This window comes from Nycticebus coucang, chromosome 2 (genome assembly GCF_027406575.1).
Source record: "Nycticebus coucang isolate mNycCou1 chromosome 2, mNycCou1.pri, whole genome shotgun sequence".
Taxonomy (NCBI): Eukaryota; Metazoa; Chordata; class Mammalia; order Primates; family Lorisidae; genus Nycticebus; species Nycticebus coucang.
The window spans coordinates 26,045,255-26,072,614 of NC_069781.1; the positions used below are offsets into that span (position 1 = coordinate 26,045,255).

General features: G+C 36.8%; 1 protein-coding gene across 1 annotated transcript in view; it reads left to right on the forward strand.

Moving 5' to 3' along the window:
• Nucleotides 1-4,715: 4,715 nt before the first annotated feature.
• The window catches only part of SHOC1 (shortage in chiasmata 1), a 93,344-nt gene continuing 70,699 nt past the window's right edge, over nucleotides 4,716-27,360 (forward strand). Inside the window, exons 1-7 of the mRNA XM_053605743.1 lie at nucleotides 4,716-4,760; nucleotides 10,075-10,198; nucleotides 14,653-14,740; nucleotides 17,053-17,237; nucleotides 20,784-20,949; nucleotides 21,141-21,237; nucleotides 22,787-22,952. Coding sequence (XP_053461718.1) covers nucleotides 4,716-4,760; nucleotides 10,075-10,198; nucleotides 14,653-14,740; nucleotides 17,053-17,237; nucleotides 20,784-20,949; nucleotides 21,141-21,237; nucleotides 22,787-22,952 — 871 coding nt within the window. The remainder of the gene's footprint in view (nucleotides 4,761-10,074; nucleotides 10,199-14,652; nucleotides 14,741-17,052; nucleotides 17,238-20,783; nucleotides 20,950-21,140; nucleotides 21,238-22,786; nucleotides 22,953-27,360) is intronic.

A 27,360-nucleotide genomic window follows, 5' to 3' on the forward strand; every position in this document is an offset into this window, starting at 1 on the left:
TAACATCGGTTACCTGGGAGTTGAGGTGGGAATGGAGATTACTTTTTAAATATACATCTTTGGGTAGTTTTACTGGTTACAGTGAGTATGTGTTATTTTTGTAACTTTTGCCAAGACATTTACTTTAAAATTGGTTTTTATAAAAAGGTATACATCTAAGAATACAGAATAATAAATGTACCTCAGTTCCAGAAGAATATCTTTAAAATTTATTATTGGCATGCATTAAATACATATGACTACAGCAGCTGCACAAACCTGTACAAAACAATGCAAGAAGGAACTAAAGAAAATAATGTGACTTACCCGCTGTTTCACAAGTCATATTTCAACCATTTGTTAGTAAGATAAATAAATGCATGTTACTTCTTGCAATCTTTTGGGAAGGAATTTAATACCAAGGCCTTGTAGTGGAAAAGAAAACAGAAGTTAAGTAATACAGAAAAAAGGACAATTCTTCGTCTTCAGCCAAGTCTACCGATTTTTTTTTTTTTGAGACAATGTCTCACTCTGTCGTGGTGTCATCATAGCTCATAGCAACCTCAAAATCGGGCTCAAGCTATCCTCTTGCCTCAGCCTTCTAAGTAGTTGGGACTGCAGATACCCACCACAATGCCCAGTTTTTCTGTTTTTAGTAGAGATTGGTCTCGTTCTTGCTCAAGTTGGTCTTGAACTCCTGAGCCCAAGCAATCTACCTGCCTTGGCTTCCCACTGTGCTAGGAGTACAGGGGTGAGCCACCGCGCTCAGCCTGAATCTAGTGATTTGTAAGTGTGTGTGTGTGTGTGTGTGTGTGTGTGTGTGTAAGGGAGTAGCTGTCAATCAAGTTATAAAATACGTGTGTCCCAATTCCAACTCATTATCTTCCTGCCCCTACTCAAATGTTCTTCGTTATCAAGTCTTCACCAACACCTTGCCAGACACCACTTCTACGCCTGTCTCCTTCCTTTGCCGTCCTCTTTCCCTAAATTTGTTTGATTGCTAAATCTTGTCAATTTTACTTCTGGGATGCTTCCGCCCTTGCCCTCCCTCTGTCCTGCTGCTTTTTGGCAGGACTAGCAAATACCTAACCCAAGATACACTCTCAAGCCCATACTCCTTAGCTGGCTTTTCTCAACCCTTCATCCTGGCTCCCCTGGCTTCCTGCCGCCTTTTTCGCTTGAGTCTCCGCCCTGTACTCTGAAGGTTTTGCTCACCCCGGAACTCGGAGCTGGAGGGGTTGTGCCCTCGGGTCCGGAGGCGCCCCTAGCGGTTACCACCAGAAGACCGAAGTGCCCAGGCAGAGCCGGAGCCGCGGAGAAGTGGCGGGCCGGGGGGCGGGGCCTGGGCTGGCCAATAGAAGTCCTGAGTCCGTTGCCTGGGCGGGCACGTGTCTAGTGGGCGGGAATTCCCTCAGCGAAGACCCAGAGGAGGCGATTTTACCTCAGGTAACGCCCGGAAGGCTGCTGAGAGGAGGGAGGGAGGAAAATGTTCTCCAGGCGAGGAGGAGAAAAAGATCGGTATGGGGGCTGAAGTATGGTATCTCAGAAATTTCTGGAAAACACATCTGTGAGGCCTCGCCAATGCAACCCTGTTTAGGCCAGACCCGAACCAGCGTTGAGAATAGAGGATGTGAAGGGCCCCACAAAGGCCAGTGGGAGTTCATCCCTCCAGGAGAGGCAGTCTGGGTGAACAATCTGAGAAAATACACAAACCTTGCTTCCTCTGCTTAACTTCCCTTGTTAAGTGTGATTTTAGGGCGGTGCCTGTGGCTCAGTGGGTAGGGCGCCGGCCCCATATACCAAGGGTGGCAGGTTCGAATCCTCCCCTGGCTAAACAGCAGCAAACAAATAGCCGGGCGTTGTGGCGGGCGCCTGTAGTCCCAGCTGCTCGGGAGGCTGAGGCAGGAGAATCTCCTAAGCCCAGGAGCTGGAGGTTGCTGTGAGCTGTGACGCCACGGCACTCTGCCAAGGGCAGCAAAGTGAGACTCTGTCTCTTAAAAAAAAAAAAAAAGTGTGGTTTTAGGCGAAGGAGGAAAGAAGGGGAGAGAGCGCCCGCGGCCTTCATCTGGTGGTAAGTGATGGAAGCCGGCCCCGAGAGTCACACTCCCCTGTACGTGGTTGAAAATAATCTCGTGGAAGCTTATGGCCTTGGCCTTGTGTGTTAAGAGCCTGGCCCAAATATTGTATGCGTTTTCATCTGGGGAGACGGATGCCCGTCAGGAGGTAACCCAAGAGAAACAAAACCTTTAGAAATAGGCAAGGACAAACATTCAGAAATTGGGGTGGCACTTAATGGCTCAAGGAGTAGGGCGCCGGCCCCATATACCTGAGGTGGAGGGTTCAAACCCGGCCCCGGTCAAAAACTGCAACAACAACCACACACACAAAAAAATTTTTGAATTCTGCAATTCAAAAGTTGATCATTTTTGGCTTGGCCCCCGTAGCTCAGTGGTTAGGGTGCTGGCCACATACACCGAGGCTAGCAGGTTCCAGCCCAGCCCTGGCCTGCTAAACAATAATGACAACTGCACCAAGAAAAAATAGCCGGATGTCGTGGTAGGCACCTGTAGTCCCAATTCCTTGGGAAGCTGAGGCAAGAGAATCGCTTAAGCCCAAGAGTTTGAGGTTGCTGTGAGCTGTGACGCCACAGCAGTCTACCGAGGGTGACAGCTTGAGACTGTCTCATAAAAAAAAAAGTTGATAATTTTAAAATACCGTCTCTCTAACCTTGATTTTGTTTCTTTTCCCCTTGTCTTTGATTTTAGAAATAAGACCAATTTATCCCTCTTCCATCCACCCACCACTGTAAGATGGATTCAAATATCTGTATCATTATGAAATAAAATTGACAAAATTCTAAGAATGTATATGTAACATATGGTATCTTATTTAAGTACTACATATTTAGCATGAATTTTAGTTACTGTCTTCCACAGAAAGGTAATTATTTTTTAAGGTAATTAGAGTGATGAATCTGAAACAGAAAGAAATATTAGGCTTCACGGGAAAAGAAAATTTAAGATCAATGCTGACAGTAAGTTGAATGAGTAGGTAGAGTTGAGTTTGTTTTTAACTTTTTGAAATGATTTAATAGATATTTTATTCTGAAAGCGCAATATCTAGAAGTGGAAATTCTGGAATCACTATTTGCTTCAAAGATTAGTGATACACTGTGTAGAAAAGGCATAGAAGTGCAATGATTGGAAACATTCTCAGGGGAGAAATCACAAGAAAATGTCATGTAGGCAATATTTAAATAAGAGTAAAAGAAGGTGGCCACACTATGCATTTCCCATACATGCTGGCACCACAGAATCTAATGATATTAAAGGTAATACAAATAATGCATTGGGCTCATTTTAATTGGAAAACTTTTTATAATATCTAAAAATTCTTCTGAGTCATTAATAAAATGAAAGAGCTGTGTTCTAGATTGTTTTAGAAGTTTGCTTTTAGTTTTTTAAATCCAGAAATTGAGTAGTTAAGAATTTTCACTTGGGGCGGCGCCTGTGGCTCAGTCGGTAAGGCGCAGGCCCCATATACCGAGGGTGGCGGGTTCAAACCCGGCCCCGGCCAAACTGCAACCAAAAAATAGCCGGCGTTGTGGCGGGCGCCTGTAGTCCCAGCTACTCGGGAGGCTGAGGCAAGAGAATCGCTTAAGCCCAGGAGTTGGAGGTTGCTGTGAGCTGTGTGAGGCCACGGCACTCTACCGAGGGCCATAAAGTGAGACTCTGTCTCTACAAAAAAAAAAAAAAAAAAAAAAAGAATTTTCACTTGATGACTGAAAACAGGGATGGATTCACAGCCCATTAATGTAGACACTGTCTTCAGGTCTTCTGAAGTACCTTGACCGTAGATAGGGAACTAGGTAAAACTTAAACAAATTTAGAATAATAGTGAAAGTAAGGCAAGACTATTTGGTTTTAAGATGTTTATCATGACTAAAAGCTTATTGATAAACTACTATATGAAAACTTCTAGTTTACATCTGAATTCCCCAAGGCATTTTAAATAATCAAAATATGAAGAACTATTTGATAAACTGGACTCTATCCCATATTAACTTCTAAACTGTAATTCCTTGAGTTCTCACATAAGTGAGAACCCTCCTGGACTAATTCAGTTTTCTAAATTTTACTTATTGCTTCATTAGGTGAATTCGTTGATTTGCCAATAACTCATTGATTTGAGAGTAATAATAGCGATAGCTGCTTAATTCCAAATGAACTAGTCACCAGGAAATTTGAAGTTCAGGCTTTAAATTTTCTAAGTAAGAGAATAGAAATAGTTTTCCAATAGTTTCTGAATTTATGAAATCCTCCACTGCTTCATTTCAGCACAGAATTCTGCCCTTGGTTATGCAATTTTAAGACCACTTGAGAAATATGGTTACTTTGGGAATACTACTCTGCCAATCTTGGGAATTCCAGCCACTTTTGCAACAAAATGATCTCATTAAACGTGTTTCAACCTACCAATTAACAGTTATGTGATTTAAACAATATGAGAAAACATGCAGTTTTTTACCAATGTACATTACTTTGTTTTATATCAAATATCATAGTAATGATGTTATTTTTGTTTTTATCATTCAAAGCCTTTTTTAAAATGAGCGAACCAAAGTTTTTTGATTAAGAGCGATATTCTGCTTTTGACTTTGCTATTTTGCCAACATTTAATTTTAATTTTTCCATTTCCAGACTTTGAAATTTGTACGGCTTTCAAAGAAAGAAGATATGTTTCCAGCATTCAAATATTGTGCCATAGACTACTTACATGAGGTAGATTATTACTGGCTTAGCAAGAATTATGAATGTTATCTACAAGGGGTATTTGCGAAACTTGGTAAATGTAGAATGTAAATGTTTTCGCCAGAAAGGCTATGTTAACCACTGTGATAAAAATGTGTCAAATGGTTTATGAAGCGAGTGTATGATGCCCCATGATCATATCAATGTATACAGTTATGATTTAATAAAAAAAAATATATATATATAATAAGGATAATACTCTTAAAAAAAAAAAAAAAAAAAGAATGTTATCTACATTCACTACAGGTTGAGTATCCCTTATCCAAAATACTATACTTGGGACCAGAAATATTTCAGATTTGGATTTTATTTATTTTGGAATTTGCATATGTATTATGAGATATGTTAGAGTTGGGACACAAATCTAAACATTTAATTCATTGATTTTTCATGTGTACCTTATACACATAGACTGAAGGTATGTTTAATAATTTTGTACATGGAACAAAGTTTGTATACGTTGAACCATCACAAAACAAAGGTCACACTATCTTAGCCCATGTGGCATCATGTTTGTGCTCAAAAAGTTTCCAGTTTTATAGCATTTTGGATTTCAAATTTTTGGATTAGAGGAATATTCAAGCTGTATGTGATAATTTTGCAGTAATCCTGAGATTGATCCTCAGTCTAATTACTTTTAGATTCATTTTAAATTACTTTCTACATTTAATATACCCTAAAAATCCCACTTTGGGGAGGAAACTATTAAGTTAAAATAATTAAACAATTAAAATCAAAATGAATCTAAACCTGTCAGGAGAAAAAACTTCCCTTGGCAAGTTCGAGATGGTTTTATTAAGTCTGAAGTGATCTTTTTTGAAAGGAGTAGAGAAAAATCAATTCATTTATCTTTATGATAAGATACCATCAGCAGCATATATTGAATACTTATATGGGTCCGATATTTTGCTTGGTGTATATGATGTTTTACATCATTTGTTCATCATAATTACCCCATGAGAAAAATACTATTATTATATAGGTTTTATAATTTCACAGGTTAGGTGACTAGTGTCCAGAGATGTTTAATAGCTTTTATAAATATCAGAGCTAAAATTCAAGGCCAAGCACCTTGTTAAAAAAAAGTAAAATAGTTGTCACACAACAATTCATTGTTCTTATAATTTTAGTTGACAAATTAAATTTTCATTTCTTTACAACTTTAACCCCATCTACCAGGGAAAAATTATCTAGTATAACTAAAACTGTGTTATATTTATGAGAAAAAAGAAAGACATACAGGCATCTTAAGGTTTTATTATTCCCTCATAACTGAGGGAAGGAAGCTGTTGTGCAGTTATGAGATGTAGATGATAGAGAATCAAAAGTCATTATAATACAAACATATTTATGAATGTAATACAAACGTATTTATGAATGTAGTGGCCTCTTGCAAAATTAATCTGTACTCAGGCATCTTCAAACTTACTCTTGCCCATGGTATAATTTCTTGCAGGTGTATCATATCCCATGATCTAATACAATTGATTGATATGATACCAATCAATGACAAATCTAGCAAAAGATGCAGGAATTTGTAAACTTTATGAAAACAGTGCTGAAGAACCATTCAAATAATAAGTAAAGCTGTTATCAAATGAAGGTCTTGCAAAATTTAATCAGTTAACAGACAAGAAGAAGAGAGCAGCTTGAGTATCAAAAGAGTCAGAGAAGCCTTGGGAAAATCTTTAAATATTTTCTAAAAATATCTTTTTCATGATCAGATATGAAGCAGTGACTGATATCATGCATAAAATCACTTTGTGGGGCAATTACGACAAAAAATAATTATAAGCTAATTGTAAATGAAATATCATTAGATATAAAACTTATGTTTCATAATTCTATCTCATTTTTTAGGCAAAATAACTAACCATGCTTTTTTTCTCCCTATTTACTATGAATCTTTGGTCCTCTTTTGATATAAATTACCCTAAGTGATCTTTTCCTCTTTACTGTTTATTCCTGGATGATGAGAACGTCTTAGTTATTATGTTACAACACCTTTAGCAAACATTAAAGTCTTGGAAAATAATGCAAAAAGCTATCATTTGTCCAAATATATAGAATAGTGGATTCTGTGGGAAGGTTTAGTCACTGGGTGAAGGTGTCTTCAAAGAGCTATTATTGAAGATGGGCCTTGAAACATGAATGGGACTTTGATAAAGAAAAATAGCGGGAATTTTCAGAGATACACAGTAGATCCTGGTATAAATGACTGCTGAATGTTGAGGGGGTAGTTTAGACACTAGTTTCCTTATTTAGAGAGAACAGTTAGAGTAATAGGAGATAAAGTTTGGAAAGTAAAGGTAGAACTAAATTGGTGAGAACTTTGATTTACAAATATACTTAACTGATACAATCAATATTCCTTTAAAGAAACAGTTTTATTTATTAGATTTTATTCTAATTATAAACATATTTCCTGGTTGTAACAAGTGAAATAATGCAAAGAGACATAGAAGCAAAAGTTAAAACAGCCACATTATATGATTTATTGAAGAAAATCACATTGTCGAATAATATATATAAATGATATCTCATTTTTTTCTCAATAACACACATACACCTTTAGCCAAACCTTTAGCCAGAGAAAAGAATGTGTAGGAGAATACATGAAATTATTACTGATATTACTAGAGATCTTTACTTTCTCAGTTATGTGGTTTTGTGTTATTAGATACAGGCATATCTCAGAGTTCATTTCCAGATCACTACAATAAAACAAATACTGCAATAAGGCAAGTTACATACATTTTTTGGGTTTCCCCATGTGTTATAAAAGTTATGTTTATACTATTTTGTAGTGTGTAATAGCAGTATGTCTAAAGCAAAAAGTATACCTTAATTTAAAATGTGAATGAACATCTGTACCTTGAAGCAACTGTAAATTTTTTAGTGGTGGAAGGTCTTGCTTCAGTGTTGAGAGCTGCTACCTGATCAGAGAATGGCGGTTGCTGAAGATTACGTGGATATGCCAATTTCTTAAAATAAACAGCAGACCGAGCAAGGTGGCTCATGCCTATAATTCTGGCACTCTGGGAGGCCAAGATGGGTGGATTGCCTGAGCTCACAGGTTTGAGACTAGCCTGAGCCAAAGCGAGACACCGCCTCTAAAAATAGTCGGGTGTTTGGCAGCCGCCTGTAGACTCAGCTGCTTGGGAGGCTGAGGCAAGAGAATCACTTGAGCCCAAGAGTTGGAAGTTACTGTGAGCTGTGATGCTATGGCACTCTACCAAGGGCGAAAAATGAGACTCTGTCTCAAAATAAATAAATAAAAATAAGACTGCAAACAAAGAAATTTACCATATCAGTCATTACTTCTTTCATGAAAGATTTCTCTGACATGTGAAGTTGATCCTGTTTGATAGCATTGTACCCACAGTAGAACTTCTTTTAAAACTGAAGTCAATCCTTTAAAACCTTGCTGCTGCTTTACCAAGTTCATAATAACTTCACCAAGAGTAGATTCCGTCTCAAAAAACCACTTTTTTTGCTCATTCATAAGAAGCAACTCCTCATCCATTTAAGTTTTTGCATGAAGTACAGCAATTCATTTACATCTTCAGGCTCCACTTCTAATTCTATTTTGCTTGCTATTTCCGTCACATCTGCAGTTACTTCCTTCTCTGAAGTCTTGTACCCCTCAAAATCATTCACGAGTGTTGGAATCAACTTCTTCTAAATTCCTGTTAATGTTGATATTTTGACTCCTTCCCATGAAACATGAATGTTCTTAATGGCATCTAGAATGGTGAATCTTTACCAGAAAGTTTTCAATGTACTTGGCCCAGATCCATCAGAGAAGAGTCACCATCTAAAATAGATGTAACCTTATGAAAATGTATTTCTTAAATAATAAGACTTGAAAGTTGAAATGACTCATTGGTGTGTAGGCTGCAGAATGAATGTTGTGTTAGCAGGTATAAAAACAACGTCTTGTCCCTGTTCGTATCTATCAGAGCTCTTGAGTGACTAGGTGTGTTGTCAATGTGCAGTAATGTTTTGAAAGGAATCTTTTTTCCTGAGCAGTAGATCTCAACAATGGGCTTGGGTGGCACTTGTGGCTCAGTGAGTAGGACGCTGGTCCCATATACTAAGGGTGGCAGGTTCGAACCTGGCCCTGGCCAAATTGCAATAAAAAATAGCCTGGCATTGTGGCGGGCACCTCTCCAGCTATTCAGGAGGCTGAGGCAAGAGAATCGCCTAAGCCCAAGAGCTGGACGTTGCTGTGAGCTGTGACGTCACAGTACTCTACTGAGGGCAACAAAGTGAGACTCTGCCTCTTAAAAAAGGGGGGGCTTAAAATATTTAATAAACTGGGCGGCGCCTGTGGCTCAGCGGGTAGGGTGCCGGCCCCACATGCCGAGGGTGGTGGGTTCAAACCCGGCCCCGGCCAAACTGCAACAAAAAAAAAAATAGCCGGGCGTTGTGGCGGGCGCCTGTAATCCCAGCTACTTGGGAGGCTGAGGCAAGAGAATCGCCTAAGCCTAGGAGTTGGAGGTTGCTGTGAGCTGTAGACGCCACGGCACTCTACCCAAGGGTGATAAAGTGAGACTCTGTCTCTACAAAAAAAAAAAAAATTAAAAAAAAAAAATATTTAATAAACTGTTAACATGAACAGATATATTGTCACCCAGTCTTTTTCGTTCCATGTATAGATCACAGGCACAGTATATTTAGCATAATTCTTCAGGGCCCTAGGATTTTTGGAGCAGTAAATGAGCATTGGCTTCGATTTAAAGTCACCAGCTGTGTTAGCTCCTAACAAAAGAGTTAGCCTATTCTTTGAAGCTTTTTGAAGGTTGGCATTGCCTTCTGTCTAGCTGTGGAAGTCCTAGGTGGCATTTTCTTCCAGTAGAAGGCTGTTTTGTCAGAACATGTACAACATTTACCAATTAAGTTCACTGTCTTATATGTGCCCCCAAACAATTACAATAATAAAATCAAAGATCACTGATCACAGATCATTATAACAGATAAAATAATATTGAAAAACTTTGCAACATTGATACAGTTACCAAAATATGACACAGAGACGCAAGGAAGTACATGGTATTGAAGAAATGCTGCTGAGAGACTTTTCCATGCAGGATTGCCATAAACCTTCAATTTATAAAAAATCCAGTATCTGTGAAGCATAATAAAATGAGGTATGTGTATATTTTATAACATGTGTGTATTTTTATTTAAAGAAAAATAGTATAAGTTTAAAAGAAGAATTTTAATATTCCGAATATTGATACATAGTATGTTAAAAGATTTTATTATCTTTCTTACACAGCATGTAGTTAGAAAGAAGTCTTGCATAGATGCTTTTCTGCTTCGAATCCCTTCATGTTTGTATGAAGATGAAAGTTATTATTTAGGAGTTACTGATAATAAATTTAGGATGCCGTGGACAAGAGGTATGTTTTTTGTTATTTCTCGAAAGTCTGTTTTAATTAATTATTTTAAATTTTAGCACGATAAATTATTAATAAAATGGGCTGGACATGGTGGCTCATGCCTGTAATCCTAGCACTCTAGGAGGGAGGTTGAAGAAGAAGGATAGCTTGAAGTCAGGAGTTCAAGACCAGATGGAGCAAGACCCCATCTCTACAAAAAAAAAAAAAAAGAAAAAAGAAAAATTAGCTGGGCATAGTGGCAACATGCTGATAGTCCCAGCTACATGGGAGGCTGAGGCAGGGGGATCACTTGAACCCAGGAATCTGAGGTTGCAGTAAACTATTATGATAGCACTGCATACTAGCCAGGGCAACAGAGGGAGTCTGTCTAAAAAAGGAAGGAGAAAATTAAAGAAATAAAATGCTATTATTTTGGAATTCATACCATAATTCCAAAAAGTTTACAAGTTAATGTTTTTGTTACAGAACTCAGGTAACTATATAAAGAATTAAAAGCTTATACTAGATATATATAGAACACATAAAAGACATGATGGGCTCGGTGCCTATGGCTCAAGTGGCTAAGGCACCAGCCACACACACCTGAGATGGCGGGTTCGAATCCAGCCCAGGCCTGCCAAACAACAATGGCAGCTACAGCCAAAAAATAGCTGGATGTTGTGGTGGGCGCCTGTAGTCCCTGCTATTTGGGAGGCGGAGGCAGGAGAATCACTTGAGCCCAGGAGTTAGAGGTTGAGCTATGATGCCACAGCACTCTACCCAGGGTGACAACTTGAGGCTCTGTCTCAAAAAAAAAGACATGATGAAAGGTGGCACCTGTGGCTCAAGGAGTAGAGCACCGGCCCCATATACAGGGGATGGCAGGTTCAAGGCTGGCCCTGGCCAAAAACTACAAAAAAAAAAAAGACATGATAAAGACTTAAAATAGTCCAACATTCTAAACACATATTATAATAGTATTTTTCTTGACTAAGGGTGACTTTAAGTTATAATGATATAATGAATATAAAATTATTATTATTTTTTTTTTTGAGACAGAGCCTCCCTCTGTTGCCTTGGCATCATCCTAGCTCACTGCAACCTCATACTCCTAGGCTCAAATGATCCTCCTGCCTCAGCCTCCCAAGTAGTTGAGACAGTAGGTACTCAATCACTGCCCCTGGCTAATTTTTCTACTTTTTGTAGAGATGGGGGTCTCATTCTTGGTCAGGCTTGTCTTGAACTCCTGATCTCCTGCTTTGGTCTCTCAGAGTTCTAGGATTTTAGGCTTGATCTACCACACCCAACCAAAATTATTTTTAAATGTATATGTATGCTTCTATCAAGTCATAGATTAAGAAAGAGGTAGCTTCCTTGGAGAAGTCAAGTCAGTTAATAGCATTTATTTGGTATGTGTTATGGACCAAACACTGTTTACAAATACTAAGGGCATAGTTAACCAATAATACATAGAAATAGTTCCTGCTTTCAGTGGGTTTTCAGACTGGTAAGGACACAGCAATAAAACCATTAAATATCTGACATTAACAAATGTATAGAGAAGACATAATAGTATAATGTGATATGAATTTTAAGAGTAGGGAATGTTATTTCCTAATATGTTAGGGAAACATCTCTGTGAAGAGGTGGACATTTGAGTTGAGGCCTGAATGATGAGAAAATAACAACTGTGAAAAGATATGAGGGAAAAGCCTTTCAAACAAATGCAGAGTTCTTGACTCAGGAATTAACTTCATGAGTGTAAGGATCAGCAAATTAGGCTGTTATGTCTAGGTAATGGAAAAGGGCAGGTCTGACAAGTAGACAGTTTTTGAATGATATAATTTTATAGGCCATAATTTGGAGTTTATTTATTTATTTATTTATTTATTTGTTTTTATTATGGCTGCAATAGACTGAATGTTTATGTCCCACCAAAATTCATTTGAAACCTAATCCCCATTTTATAGTATTTGGAAGTGAGGACTTTGGGAGGTGAGTAGGACATAAAGATGGTGCCCTCATGAATGGAATTAGTACCTTAGACAAGTCCAAAGAGCCCCTTGACCTTTCTGCCATGTGAGGACAGTTAGAAGATGGCTATCTATGAACAAGAAAATGGACTTTCACGAGACAGTGAATCTGCCAGCACTTTGATCTTGGACTTCCCAGCCTCCAGGGCTGTGAGATATAAATGTTATTTGAGCCACCCAGTCTATGGCATTTTTGTTATAGCAGCCTGACTGACTGAGACAATTGCTGATGTTGGGGGACCATTGGACACTTTTAAGAAAGGGAGTGACGTAACCTAATTTATGCTTTAGAAAGATAATTCTGATTGTCTAAAGGGTGGAAAGGATGGGCATTGGAAGTCAAGAGTAGAGACTGAGAAATCAATTAGGAAACTATTATAGTAGTACAGAATATAGACTTTAGATAAAAAGATGATGGTGATTCAGATTAGGCTTACAGAAATGGAAATGTGAGATGTAGTTAAAATTGAGATTATTTTAGAAGTCTAGCAACACTGAGGGGATTAAAAAATTGAAGAATAAAGAATTTCTCCTAACCTTAGCAACCGGGTAGATAGATGACAGTGCCATTTCCTAAGATAGGAAAAGGCTCACAGAGAAACCAATTTGTGGCCAAAGTTAATAACTTTGCTTTGGCCAGATTATTAGGCATCTAAATGGGACATTAAGAGGGCAATTGGTTACATTAATCTTGAGCACAGCTGTGCAGGACAGTTCTCTGGGTGGCTGGGGCCAACCTATTCTTCTTCCTTTCTCACTTGCAGTTACTTCTTAAGAATAACTATAAAATATGCTAGGAATGTGACATAATGATGTAGAGGAGGAACTGGCCAGAACAACCCAGGCTCTGTTTCTTTCCCCCCCTTGAAACAGGATGTCTTTCAGTGTTTTAGCCCAGTGTGTCCTATAACCCTGGAATATAAAACTCAGGGTGGTAAGCTATCTGGGGTTCCTCAGCTGCTGTGCAAGTGGGGCACATGAAGACAAGACTCCATCCACCCTGGGCAGCTTTCCTGAGCCTTAAGGGGCTGGTTTGCAAAGAATCTTAGGCTTTTCTTATCCCTTGCTGCCTATTTGTAATAAATCTGCTTCATGTGACTTGTTATGTGGGTAGTCTCAACATACTTTGACAAGCTATTAACCAGTTCACAGTGAACCCGTGTCATAAGCTGGAAGTTCAAATTAGAGTTTTCAATATGTAGATGTAGTATATATGTAGATTGCACATATATTCATATAAAACTGAATATAGTCACTGAGAACTTAAGTATAGATAGAGCAGAGAGTATAGGGAAAGGTCCTGAAACCCTCCAACAGTTAATAGTCTGACATGGAAGGAGGAATCAGCTAAGAAGAGATAGGAGGCCAGGCACAGTGGCTCACACCTGTAATCCTAGCACTCTGGAAGGCTGAGGTGGTAGATTGCCTGAGCACACGGGTTCAAGACCAGCCTGAGCAAGAGTAAGACCCCATCTCTAAAAATAGCCAGATGTTATGGTGGGCGCCTATAGTCCCAGCTACTCAAGAGGCTGAGGCAAGAGAATCTCTTAGCCCCAGAGTTTGATGTTGCTGTGAGCTATGACGCCACAGCCCTCCACTGAGGGCAGCATAGTAAAACTCTGTCTCAAAAAAAAAAAAAAAAGAAGAAGAAGAGATAAGAAAACCAGATGAGTGTGGTATTGTAGAATTCTAAAGAAGAAAGTGCTTCAAGAAGAAAGAAGTAGTCATACGCACTGAGTGGCTTCTGTTAAAAGTCAAGTAAGATGAGGATGGTAATAGAATGAAAGTGGACAGACATCTTATCTGTACTCTTAACCATTAAACTTTAATAATTTTTTGGTGAGGCACAGTCTCAGTGATTTGTTCAAGATAAAAAAAAAAACAACTAATAATTCTGGAGGTGGAATTTTCTCATTCTGTTTCTACTGGTGGTAGACTACTCAGCTGCTTGTTCTGACGCTAGCATTTGATATGATCTATCTCATTATGGGACCCAGGTTCTAATTTGGAAGCTGAACTATAGATACAATTTTAAATAGAAGATTGTATGTGGTTAAGTATGAGAGTGCTACTGACAATATGATGGACTTTCAAAAGGAACATATCAAATTGAGCTGGAATGGTTCATAAAGACTTTATGAAGCATAGCATGAGCTGTTCAACAGGACTGTCTGGGATGGTAGTGATGTATAAGCAAAAGAGAGGCTATAAAATGAGGATGATGTATTCAGGTGATATCCTTCTGAATGTAGTTAATTTGGGGGAAGGGTAGGTTGATAATAATGAGGATAATTAAATATTTGAAATCAGGTATCACTTCAAAAAATTAAATTTATGAACAAATAAAGATAACACCATAATGTAAAAGGTAAATGTTTGGCTTTTTTGTATTAAGTGTAAAAGACAATTCTAAAAACTGATGTGTACCATCCTCCTTTCTAGTCTCAGCTATTCCGGTTTGGGGAATGACAGATAACTCCATCTTTGATCAATGGAAAGCAAGTCTCGCTGTGGAGGATTTCCTTGAGAAGTATGTGTTTGTCTTTAACCTCAAATTTCCCTTTTATATCTAGAAGATGATAAACAGTGAGTTCTCTAGGTACCTAAAGGGGGAAAGTCCCTTCCTTTATTTCCTCATAGATTTTTCTTCTTTTACCTAAAGAAAAAGCCCTAATTTGAACTACAAAAAGAGGTTATATTACAGAAGTGGCTGGACTCAGTGGCTCACAACTGAACATCTAACTCATTCAACATTGTTAATGTAGACATAAATTCTTGATTTCAGTCCAGATATAAAACTTACCCTGTTACTTCACTTTGTGCACAAAATACTGATCAGATCCAGGAAGGATTTCATTATTATTCACATATTCAAGCTTTAATAATTTAAGTTTTTCTTAATTGTGCTTAAAAGCCATTTAAATGTGTGTAGACCCTATGTACCGTGAAGCCCAACATACCATTCTGTTATCTAGGAATTTAAAAATCAGATTAGGGAGATAATATATCAACATAGAAGAAAAAACAATGCAAAAAATTAAATGGCAGTAAAAGATGACCAACATAAGGTCTATCACAAGTCATAAGGCCAATAAGAAGTATCTATCACATGAGTAAACTCCTGAGTAGCGAGGAATCAGCAAGATACAGTGAAAAGAGCTCTGTGCTATGGATTAAAAGATGTGAATTTCAAATCTTGACCAGAATCAAATGCTAACTATTTGATTAGTCATTTTACCCGGGACCCACAATTCCTTTAAGATACTGTATCAGTGCTCTCAGACTTTACTAAACATATGAATCACCTGAGAATCTTATTAAAATTCAGATTCTGATTTAGTCAGTCTGTGTTGGGCCTGAGATTCTGCACTTCTAATCTGTTTCTAGGTTTTGCTGATGCTACTTTTCCAGGGACCTACTCTAAGTAACAAGATACAAAATTCTCTCTAAGATCTCTTTTTACCCTCTGAGTTAGATGGGTAGGGAATTTGTAAGGAAAGGTCAGCTTCACAAAGAAGTAGAAATTGAGCTTGGGCTGGACATTGAAGAAGGAATTAACTTGACAAAGCCATTAAGGCAGAGGAAACAACATGTTTGAAGAAATAAAGGCAGGAATATGCAATAAGTACTGTATTCAGCAAAAGCAATGACTAGACTAGTTTGAAAGAATAGCCACCCTATCATATTTGACCCTCCGTTCATTTTGCAAAACCAAGATAGATTCCATGTCAAATAACATAGGATCTGTAGCACCACCCAGAACCAAATTCATATTTCTCAGCCCTCTTGTAACCAGACACAGCCATGTGACCCTCTTCTTCCCAATGGAATATAAGCAAAAGAGGCTTATGCAGTTTCTAAGGAATGTGAAAGAGAAGGGACGTGTTTTTCTCCTTTACTTTTTTCCTTCTTGATGACGGAATAAGGATGTAATAACTAGCTACAGTAACCATCTTGGACTATGCTAACAAAAGCTAAATGCAGGAATATTGGAGTGGAGCCTTAGTCTCTAACATTGTGGAATTGCCTTACCAGCCATTAACTGTTAACCTACAGAGTTAGGGGTTTGTTTAAGTCATTATTAATGTCTCTTTTGTCTCATGCAGTAAAATTTAATTTTTATTAATTTAGGAGCTAGTACAATTTTGTATTAGCTCCTAATACAAAACTTAGTAGGAACTTTATTTAGTATTACATAGATTTCCTAAATCTTTCTTTTCTTTCTCTTCAGTGTTCTTTGTTTCTTTTTCCTATTTTTGTTGCTTCTTAACATTGATTCTAAAGCCTCAATTATTTTACTCTCGATAGTTTGTCAGTATACTATATTTAACATATATAGGCATTTTCTGTTCTATGTACCTGAAAAACCTTATGTTCTGCAAAATTTCGCACCAAAAATAATGGTCATACAGTAAAATTAGTTTTCATGTAGTCCTTGCATTGTTGTTCATAATAGCAGACAATTAAAATAAAACTTAAATTTCCAGCAAGAGGAAACTGGTTGAGTAAACTGTGATTTACGGATACAATGAGATCTTATTAATCCATTCAAAAATGAAGTGAATGTACATTGATTGACAGTAAATGTACTTCATTGTTTAGCAGAAAAGAACAGGTTACAGAATACTCTGCTCATGATTCCACTTATGTTTTAAAATATTCAAAAATAATTGAGAAATTTACATAATTTTTGCATTCATCTGGAGTGATGAAACTATGGATGATTTTTCTGTGTATCTGTTGGAATTTGATAGTTTTTTCTACAATGAACATAGACTATTTGTTAACAAAAATGTTTCAAAATAAGACATACATATAATCAGTAATTTTATAATGTCATAGAAAAACAATTACTGGAACGGTGACCCAAATTAATTGTAACTTTGAGGAAATTGTTCCAAGTTCAAATCCAAACTCTCAGACTGAATTAGAGGAAGCCAGTTTATATACCCACAAGGACTACAATGAAGTCTTTACACCTATCAACTGTTCAGAAAAATGTCCAGCACTTCCAGTACAGTACCAAGGTAAAACATTTGTTATTTCAGTTGTTGTAAAATGTTTCTTACTGTTATACAGATTTTCATTCTGTGAGTTTTAAAATTTTTTATTTGTACATGATATTGGCATTTTATGTATAGATTTCATCACGTAGTAATCCAAATGTAATGGGCAGCGTCTGTGGCTCAGTGGGTAGGGCGCCTGCCCACTGAGCGTGGCAGGTTCAAACCTGGTCCTTGCCAAACTGCAACAAAAAATAGCCAGGTGTTGTGGCAGGCGCCTGTAGCCCCAGCTACTCAGGAGGCTGAGGCAAGAGAATCACCTAAGCCCAGGAGTTGGAGGTTGCTGTGAGCTGTGACACCATGGCACTCTACCAAGTGTGATAAAGTGAGACTCTTGTCTCTAAAAAAATTAAATAAATAAAGATAAATAAATACTATATTGTGAATTGGTGGTTATTTTTTATTTTTCAAAACATGCTAGAGGTTTTCAATTTCATCTAATTTATGTGAAACCAAATTCAAAGTAGAGATGGAATAGTTACATTATTAGGTTAGGAAATATACTCAGTATTACAAACTTATTATCAATAATAATTAAAAGTATATTTTATCCAAACTATATTCCAGATCTTACTAGAGGGTGCTAACTTTCTAACCATGTTAAAACTTGCTAAGAATTCCTTTTCTCATGTGTATAACAGCGTATTCCCTTTCTAAATTATAAAATTAAAACTCTGTTATATAATTATGATTATCATTTAATAAATGTTGTAGCTTGAGCATGATAAATAATTTGATTCTTTTATTTTTGTGTAGAAACATAAATCATGTATATAAACTTTTTAGCTTTGGCAAGTGGGTATGTAATGATATAGAGAAATAAATTCCTCTTATAGTTTGAGAAGAGAGGAAATTAATTGTACTTAACTAAACTTGAAAGCACAATATGGTAGAAAGAACCTGTATTTGGGATTAGAAGATTTGAATTGTCAGTCCAAAAAGGAAGTAGCACCCTTGGTAAAATAATCATAGTATAATTATGAAGAATATTGGTTGTGGTGTGATGCTGCCCCCAAGTGGTTCAATTAAAAAAAGGTGGTTGGAAAACAACCTCATAACTGATGTGTGATGTCTCCCACAAATTCCCAGAAATGTCAGAATGAGGCTATAGATGGGGAAGACAACTGGAGGGTCTGTGTTTGGAAGTGGAAGGTAGATAGGGGATATAACTATTTGGTTTTTTATTGTTAATATATGTCTTTACTATTAATATATTGATATGATTTCATTAATACTTATAGAATGGATTATAAATAAATCCTTTCTAACTTTCTCAGATAAACGGCCTTAAATATGAAATTGATTGGCTAGCTTTCTTTGGTGTATCATAGGAAGCTTTTGGTCATGAGATTGTCAGGAATTCAGCAGGTTCAGATAAATAATCTCTTAAGAAGCTAGATCATATCACAAGTTCTCTTTTGAACCAGGCAAAGGGATTTTCCCTGCCTGGCCGTGTTACATGACATAATTATGAGGAACATGTATACCAGTTATGTAGTTAATCATGGGAGACATTTCTATCTGAAAACTCCATACTGTTTATTCTTCTCTCATGCCATTCTGTATCACTTAACTGAAAAGCCACTGCCAGAATAGAAGATCATTGTTCCCCGCTCAAGGTGGCTTTCACATTTGGGAGCTTGGTTTTATGAGCAATTCCTCATCTGAACTTACATTTCCCTTTTTCTCTATCTAGTCAGGAGCTTATTGAAGAATGGGAATAGGTTTTATGTTCCCTCCTATGGGTCAGAAACTGTTAAAGTTTGTAAATTAAGCCAAATATTGCAGAGTGGGGATGTAGAGCAGGGGTTTATTCCAGCAATTAACTGTTAGAAGCAGTGTTTCTTTTTTTTATATGTAAACCTTCTTTAATTCTAATTAAAAGTTATTACAGGTTTTTTTTTCCTTTTATTAAGTCATATATACATAGATCATGAATACATTTATGCCTTTGTGGGATTCAATATGTTGATTTTTTTGTACAAATTGGAGTGCTTACATCCAACTAATTAATATAGCTTTCCCTCATTTACTTAATTAATGTATTAAGATATTTGTGTTCTATACTTGATAAATTTGACTTGTACCCTTGCAATATGCTCCATAGGTGTGGCCCCACAGTTTACCCTCCCTCTATCAAACCACCTCCCTTTCCCTCCCCCCTCATCCTGGGCTATAGTTGTGATTCATCTTTCATATGAAATGTGAGTGATTATAAATTGGTTTCATAATAGTACTGAGTACATTGGATTTTTTTTTCCATTCCTGAGATACTTTACTAAGAAGAATATTTTCCAGCTCCATCCATGTAAACATAAAAGAGGTAATGTATCCATCTTTTTTTAATGCTGTATATTCCATGGTATACATATACCACAATTTATTAATCCACTCATGGGTTGATGGGCAACTTGGGCTTCTTCCATGACTTGGCAATTATGAATTGAGCTGCAGTGAACAATCTGGTGCAAAAATCTTTGTTGCAAAGTGATTTTTTGTCTTTTGGATATACACCTAGTAGAGGAATTATAGGATCAAATGGCAGGTCTACATTTAGATCCCTGAGTATTCTCCAAACTTCTTTCCACAAGGAATGTACTAGCTTGCATTCCCACCAACAGTGCAGAAGTGTCCCTTTTCTCCAGTAAGAGTAGCCAAGAAGTAGTGTGTGGCTTAATATATCACACTTCTCAAGTAAATACTTTGCTTTGAAACTTTCACTGTAATTAATTTTATAGCAACCATCTATGGTTAACTTTTTAACCTTAGAATGATAGAACCAAAATTAGTCCTATTTGTAGGTTCCCTAGGCCATCTCCATTCCCTGCATGTCAGAGATTCTGGGGGATGGGTTGGAGACTTTAAGAGTCAGCAAAGTCAAAGGCTTCTTTTTGTAGAAACAGAGTCTAACTTTATGGCCCTCAGTAGAGTGCCGTGGCCTCACACAGCTCACAGCAACCTCCAACTCCTGGGCTTAAGCGATTCTCTTGCCTCAGCCTCCCGAGTAGCTGGGACTACAGGCGCCCGCCACAACGCCCGGCTATTTTTTTTTTTTTGGTTGCAGTTTGGCCGGGGCCGGGTTTGAACCCATCACCCTCAGTATATGGGGCCGGTGCCCTACTGACTGAGCCACAGGCGCCACCCCCAAAGGCTTTTATTTCTTTAAAATTTTGCTTGGGTTGCTCCCAGCTATTTTGAAGCATAAGAAATTTTCTTTCCTTGATTAAACTAATTTTTGTTAATCAAGTATAAGCCTTTACAGGTGTTTTAGAATATTTGGCTACTCCTTGATGTATTAAATAATATTAAAATTTCTTGCACTTTTAAATATGTTAGAAGTACTATGCTACTTGCTTTATATGCACAGTACAATGAAGAATTGAAACACATTTTAAAATGTGTCTGAAAAACTCAAACTAATGACTTATTACAGTAACTCTCTAGACCGACCCTTGTGTGTAACTTTTATATTTTTTCTCTTATTATTCTACATTTCTTATTTCTTTTCAGATTTATGTATTGATGAAGAAGAAATAATATTTTTAAATAGATTAATGACTTATAAAAATCATCTACCATCTTTGCATACTCTCTTGAGTAGACTAAAACTATATTTGGTAACGGACCCCCTTTTAGATTTTAAAGAAAAGATCTTCACAGAAGCTAATTTTCCCAGGTACAGTTAAGCTCAATGCTGTAAATATTTTTAAGAGGAAAAAATAGTCTTTGATCACAAATTTAGATGCTATCAATAATAATATTGATTATTGCTTTACCTTCATTTTAATTTTGATCTTTAAGTGATTTGGTTAGCTACATTTGGTGCGTAACGTGCTTTTAGTAAACACTAATAAATGTCTTTTTAAGGGAATGCTTCTCTTTTCAAGAAGATCTGGAAGTTTTTGTGAAAGAAGACTTGTGTATGTATGAAGAGAACTTTTGTAAGGAGAAACTAGAAGATACAGTAGGTTTAACAATCTTTTAAATATTTAAAGGTTGTACTGTTTTTTTTCCAATAGTATTTTTATGAAAGTAGTAAAGCACACTTTTGTGAATTTTACCATGTAATTTGGCTATCTATAATTGTCAGGTTAAAAAGATTTGATAATGGAATAAATGTTAATAAATGTGAATGAAAGAGTCAAATTACTCCTAAATAATGATCCACAGCCTTGGTGCATTTTGGAAGTACCTGAGGAGTTAAAAAGAAATGTTGAAGCCTGAGTCCTACCCAGATGTATTTTGATTTAATTGGTCTGATATAGGGAATTTAAAAACCTCTCCTGATAATTCTCATCAATATACCTGGTACAGAAAATTAAGTAGTAGTAATGTCCAATTTACCAATTGGAGACTGGAGCTAGAAATGTTGATTTGTGAGTTATGCACAAAATAGATACTACTTGAGCTGTAAGAGAAGTGATCTCATGGAAGATGTAAGAGAAGTGATCTCATGGAAGATATAACTGGTCCAAAATGAAATATTATGTGCTATCAGTGTTTAATAAAAAAGATAACATCTTTTGCATTTTTTTTTATCTTTTGCATTTTAAGGACCAAACTTCTCCTTTTTAGCATATAGTTCCTATAGCACACAAAATCATTATTATGATATTAGTATGTAAAGAATTCTAGCAGTTGAGAGTACAATAACTATTTGCAGTTCAATGAGCTAATAAAAACAAAACTAGGCCCATATAGATTAGATGCTTGTACAAAATTACTTTAAAAAGTTTTTTTGAGGGCTGTCTGAAGGTAGTGAGTTATCTCACTTGATTGTTCACAGTCAGTTACAGATTGAACTCCTTGTTCTACTCACTCCCCCCTTCTCACTACTGCACTTGGCTAGTCTTAAAAAAAAATTAAATTAAAAAAAAAGTTATTTTGAGGACGACTGAAAATTTTTTATACTTGTAACTTTTGTTACTAATTCAAAGGATAGGAACATTTAAAGAGTTTCCTTACAATTAAAAGTTTAACATAATGGTAAAAGTATTAATTCATTATTGGCCCCTTGTTTCTGGTCTTCCTTTGCCACCCCTATTAACTCTGAGAGTGGTGTATGAAGTCAGTCTCATTTGTCAGACTCCAGTTGAAATGAAAGAGAAATATATTCCATGGAGTGCAGTAAAGATCCATTCCATCCTGTCATCTCTTCACTTTCTCCATTTACCATCTCTCATCTGCTGCAGGATTGTTTTTAATTTAAAATGTTTTAAATTCACTATTGTCAAAAAGAAGACATTTCTGCATCTCGAGATACTGTGCATTACTAATGTAATGAGCCACCATAAAAGACATTACTCAGAACATTGCTTGTAATTAATATATTCTTGTTTACTACACTTATGGTTTTTAAATGTATCTATAGCATTATAAGTTTTGGAATATGAATTTTGTTTAAAATTTGGTATACCATTTAAACAAATATTATCCATTTATGAAGTCAAAATACATTTTTTGAAAACCTCCCTAAAAACTTTTAAAAACTGTATATTATTTCAGCCATCAAGTTTTTCCTGTTAAGTATGAATTCTTTTTTTAAGGGTCAATTCTTATTATCTACAATCTTCAGACAAGAAACTGATATTCCATCACCCTCAGAGCAGAAGGAGCCATTAAATTTAATGCCAGAAATAATAAATTATGTAGATGAAAATGAAAAGCTTTTCGAAAGAGGTAAAGAATTGATTTTTAGGGCGCCGGCCCCATATGCCGAGGGTGGTGGGTTCAAACCCAGCCCCGGCCAAACTGCAACAAAAAGATAGCCGGGCGTTGTGGTGGGCGCCTGTAGTCCCAGCTGCTCGGGAGGCTGAGGCAAGAGAATCGCGTAAGCCCAAGAGTTAGAGGTTGCTGTGAGCCGTGTGATGCCACAGCACTCTACCCGAGGGCGGTACAGTGAGACTCTGTCTCTACAAAAAAAAAAAAAGGATTGATTTTTAAATGTATCACTTAGAGTAACAACTTAATAATGTTTGTTATACAGGTCCTTATACATTAAAATACTTTCTGAACCTCCAGATATTGTAAAAATATTCTAAGATTACATGTTAAAAATCTCTGAATTAGGCCAGGAGTGGTGGCTCATGCCTGTGATCCTAGCACCCTGGGAGGCCAAGGCAGGTGGATCACTTGAGCTCTGGATTCAAGACCAGCTTGAGCAAGAGCGAGATCGTCTCTACTAAAAATAGAAAAAAAATAGCCAGGTGTAGTGGTGGGCACCTATAGTACCAGCTACTGAGGAGGCTGAGGCAAGAGGATTGCTTGAGCCCAAGAGACTAAGTAAGGTTGCTATGAGCAATGATCCCCATGATACTCTACCAAGGGCCACTGAGTGAGACTCTTTCTCAAAAAAAGAAAAAACCTCTGAATTATTATTTATGACATTCTTTCATCATTGTCATTCTCTTTATATGACTTTCAGGCTTAAAACTTCTCTGAAATGAATCTGCCATTTCAAGATAATTATACAAATAAAATTAAAATACCTATAACTATACTAATTTTTTAAACATTATTTTCTTAAATACAATAGAAATACCATAAAGTTCTGTACTGACTTTAGTTAACTATAGAGAGCATCACATTAAAAAACTCAGAGTTGGGATTTATGGAATCAGATGACTGGGAGAGTCATAACCTAGAATTTACATGGTCATTCACAGTTAGGCTTACTAAATATTATTGAATTATTTTTAATAAAAATTTCAGCCCAAATATTTAACTGTCCTCTTATAACTTCCATTTGAAATCATCAAAGGTAAAAATTTCACAAAGGAATGAAGGTACATCTATGCTATCTATTGAGAAAATCCATGCTTACTATCAATAGATCACATGAAGTAATTCAGACAGATAAGACTAAATCAAGGGAATTACTGGTCAACCTCCACTTCAAAGTGAAGGAATGAAAAGCCAATTTGAGAAAGTGGGTTGAAGCTATACTAGAATTCAAAATACATCGGAGCTCATAACTGCAGGGTGGACCATCGGCTTGCTGGAAGGATACAAATCTCAACTCTAAATGCTAATGGAAAAGACAGCCAAAGACATGACTGAGTGATTGTATTATTATACTCCCAGCCTTCAGTTGGCTGAGATGCTAACAAAGTAAAACAGAATAATTACCACAGAGGAATTCTAACAAGAAAACGTATGTATTGAAAGAGCAAGGGATGGATAATGTCCCAGGCACCTTTGAGTTGTGACAATACCAGTAAAACTGCTTAGGACAGAACTAAAGTTACTTGCTACAAGGATATCACAAGCAATAACTTTCTCCCTGTTTCCATAGTCAAATGGTAAGTAAAACTATCTATAAATTTGACTATTTTGAACATTTAACAAAAACATGAGAAACTATGTCTTCTAATCAAAGAACTACTATGTATGCTGTTACAAGAATTGCACCTAAAAGAAGAAAGAAAGCCAAAAAGTAAAAAGTAAACAGACAGGCAAAATGTATCAGAGTGCTGATAGAACATACACCAAAACAGTAGTATTAATATAAACAAGTAGAATTCCAGCTAAATGGGTCAAACATCTCACTCTTTGAAGTTTGTGGCTTTTGGAATTCCTACCCCAGCTTAGCTTCCAATGATTATGTAGATTTTTCCCATTTTATTTTCCTTGATGGTTGAGGAGTAAAAGAAGCTGTGCATGGGGTAATATTCACCTGAGTCAGCATTTTCTTCAGAACTTTAATCTCTACTTTTCTCTAAACCATTAGTTCTCAACCTTCCTAATGCCGTGGTCCTTTAATACAGTTCCTGTGGGTCGCAACCCACAGTGAGAACCACTGCTCTAAACAGAAAATTGGCCTACAATAAAGCAATGAAGATACTTTAAAAGGAAAAAGCCATGAACAAGGTTACAAAAAATTAATTTAATGGTACTTTGGCTGATAGTAGAGTTTTTTTTTTTTTTTTATTTTGATAGTAGAGTTTCTTCTCCTTTTTTCAGATCTTACTACCACGCACGAAGTTGACATTGAGGATAGAGTGATAAACTGCTGCTCCACAGAGACTTTGACCGTCCAAAGCCAGAGTGAACCAGAGTGCCATGAACCAGAGAGCTGTGAATCAGGTAGAAATTTTGAATACATCATTGAACTTATGAGGGGTTACCTGATACAATACATTCACATATACAATGTACCGTGAGTCGCTTTCATATTTAAAGTATATTAGACTCCTAGTTGTCTTTTTTCTCTTATCTGCCCCTTTGTATTTATTACTAACATTAACTCAGAATCTTATCAGCATCAAAACTGAATTCTACATGGAAGAGCATTACAAAGATTAGAGAAGAGGAATGGCAGAAACAGCAATAATATTAAAAATAGAAATCTTAAATTCTTATAACCCAGTAAGAAAAATTTTATATTTTATAGCAGCATTAGCAATCTTGCAGATCTTTCATACACTTTAAAAAAAAATTTTATCTCCCTTGGGCGGTGCCTGTGACTCAAAGGAGTAGGGCACTGGCCCCATATGCCGGAGGCAGCGGGTTCAAACCAAGCCCCGACCAAAAAACTGCAAAAAAAAAAAAACAAAAAAACTTTTTTATTTCCCAAAGCAATCCTATCATTCTTTCTTCTGTTATTATTGTTAGTAATATTACCTTACCAGATTTGAAATCTCAGAATCATCTTTTGCTCCAGTGCAATGCCCAATTGTGTTCCTTCTTAAATGTATTGATGATATATAGTCATTTAGCTACATGTATAATTGGATTAATTTAATCATCTATTTGGAAGTTTACTGCTTTATTTACGAAAGTGATAAAACCATACTGACTACCCTGTTTCCCCTAAAATAAGACATCCTCCGAAAATAAGACCTACTTAGGAAAGATAAAACGTCCTCTGAAAATAAGACCTAGCTCATCTTTAGGAGCACACCTTAAAATAAGACACTGTCTTATTTTCGGGGAAACGGGGTACTTAACAATAAGTGAGGATTAGGTTTTTAAGTGCACTCTATAAACATATAACTCTGTGATAGACCATCTAGAAGCCAGACTCGTTAAGGTAAAGAATTACTATCCAAAGGCCAGCTGCGGTGGCTCACATCTGTAATCCTACCACTCTGGGAGACCGAGTTGGTGGATTGCTTAAGCTCAGGAGGTCAAGACCAGCCTGAGCAAGAGTGACACCCCGTCTCTAAAAATTAGCCAGACATTATGGCAGGCACCTCTAGCCCCAGCTACTCAGGAGGTTGAAGAGGATTGCCTAAACCCAAGAGTTTGAGGTTGCTCTGAGCTATGATGCCATAGCACTCTAGCAAGGGTGACAAAGTGAGACTCTGTCTGAAAAAAGAAGAATTACTATTCATAATGCTTTTCGCTTAACATCACTAATATTTAGTATGGAAATAAAAATAGTATTATTTCAGGCAGCTGCCCATAGCTCAGTGGGTAGGGCGCTGGCCACTACACCGACGCTGGCAACTTCAAACCTGGCCTGGGCCAGCTAAAAAACAATAATGACAAGTGCACCACGAACAAAAGAACAGCTGGGCTTGTGGCAGGCGCCTATAGTCCCAGCTACTTGGGAGGCTGAGCAAGAGAATCATTTAAGCCCAAGACTTCGAGGTTGCTATGAGCTATGATGCCAGGGCACTCTACCAAGGCCAACATAGAGAGACTCTGTCTAAAAAAAATAAAAAATTAAATTAAAAAAAAAAGAAAGCCAAAAGGCAAAAAGTAAGCAGGCAAAATATGTCAGACCCTTGAGAGAACATTTACCAAAATGGTAGTATTAATACAAAGAAGTAGAATTCCAGCTAAATGGACCATAGATCTCACTCTTTGAAGTTTGGGATTTTTGGATGTCCCACCATAGAATAGCTTCCAATGATTATATAGATTTTTTCCCATTTGTATTTTCCTTTAGTAATTTTGATTGATGGTTGAGGAGTAAAAGAGGGTGTGCATGGGGGAGTATTCACCTGAGTCAGCATTTTCTTCAGAAGTCTCACTCTCTACTTTTCTCTAAACAGAAAATTGGCCTGCAATAAAGCAATGAAGATACTTTAAAAGGAAAAAGCCATGAACAGGGTTACAAAAAATGAATTTAATGGTACTT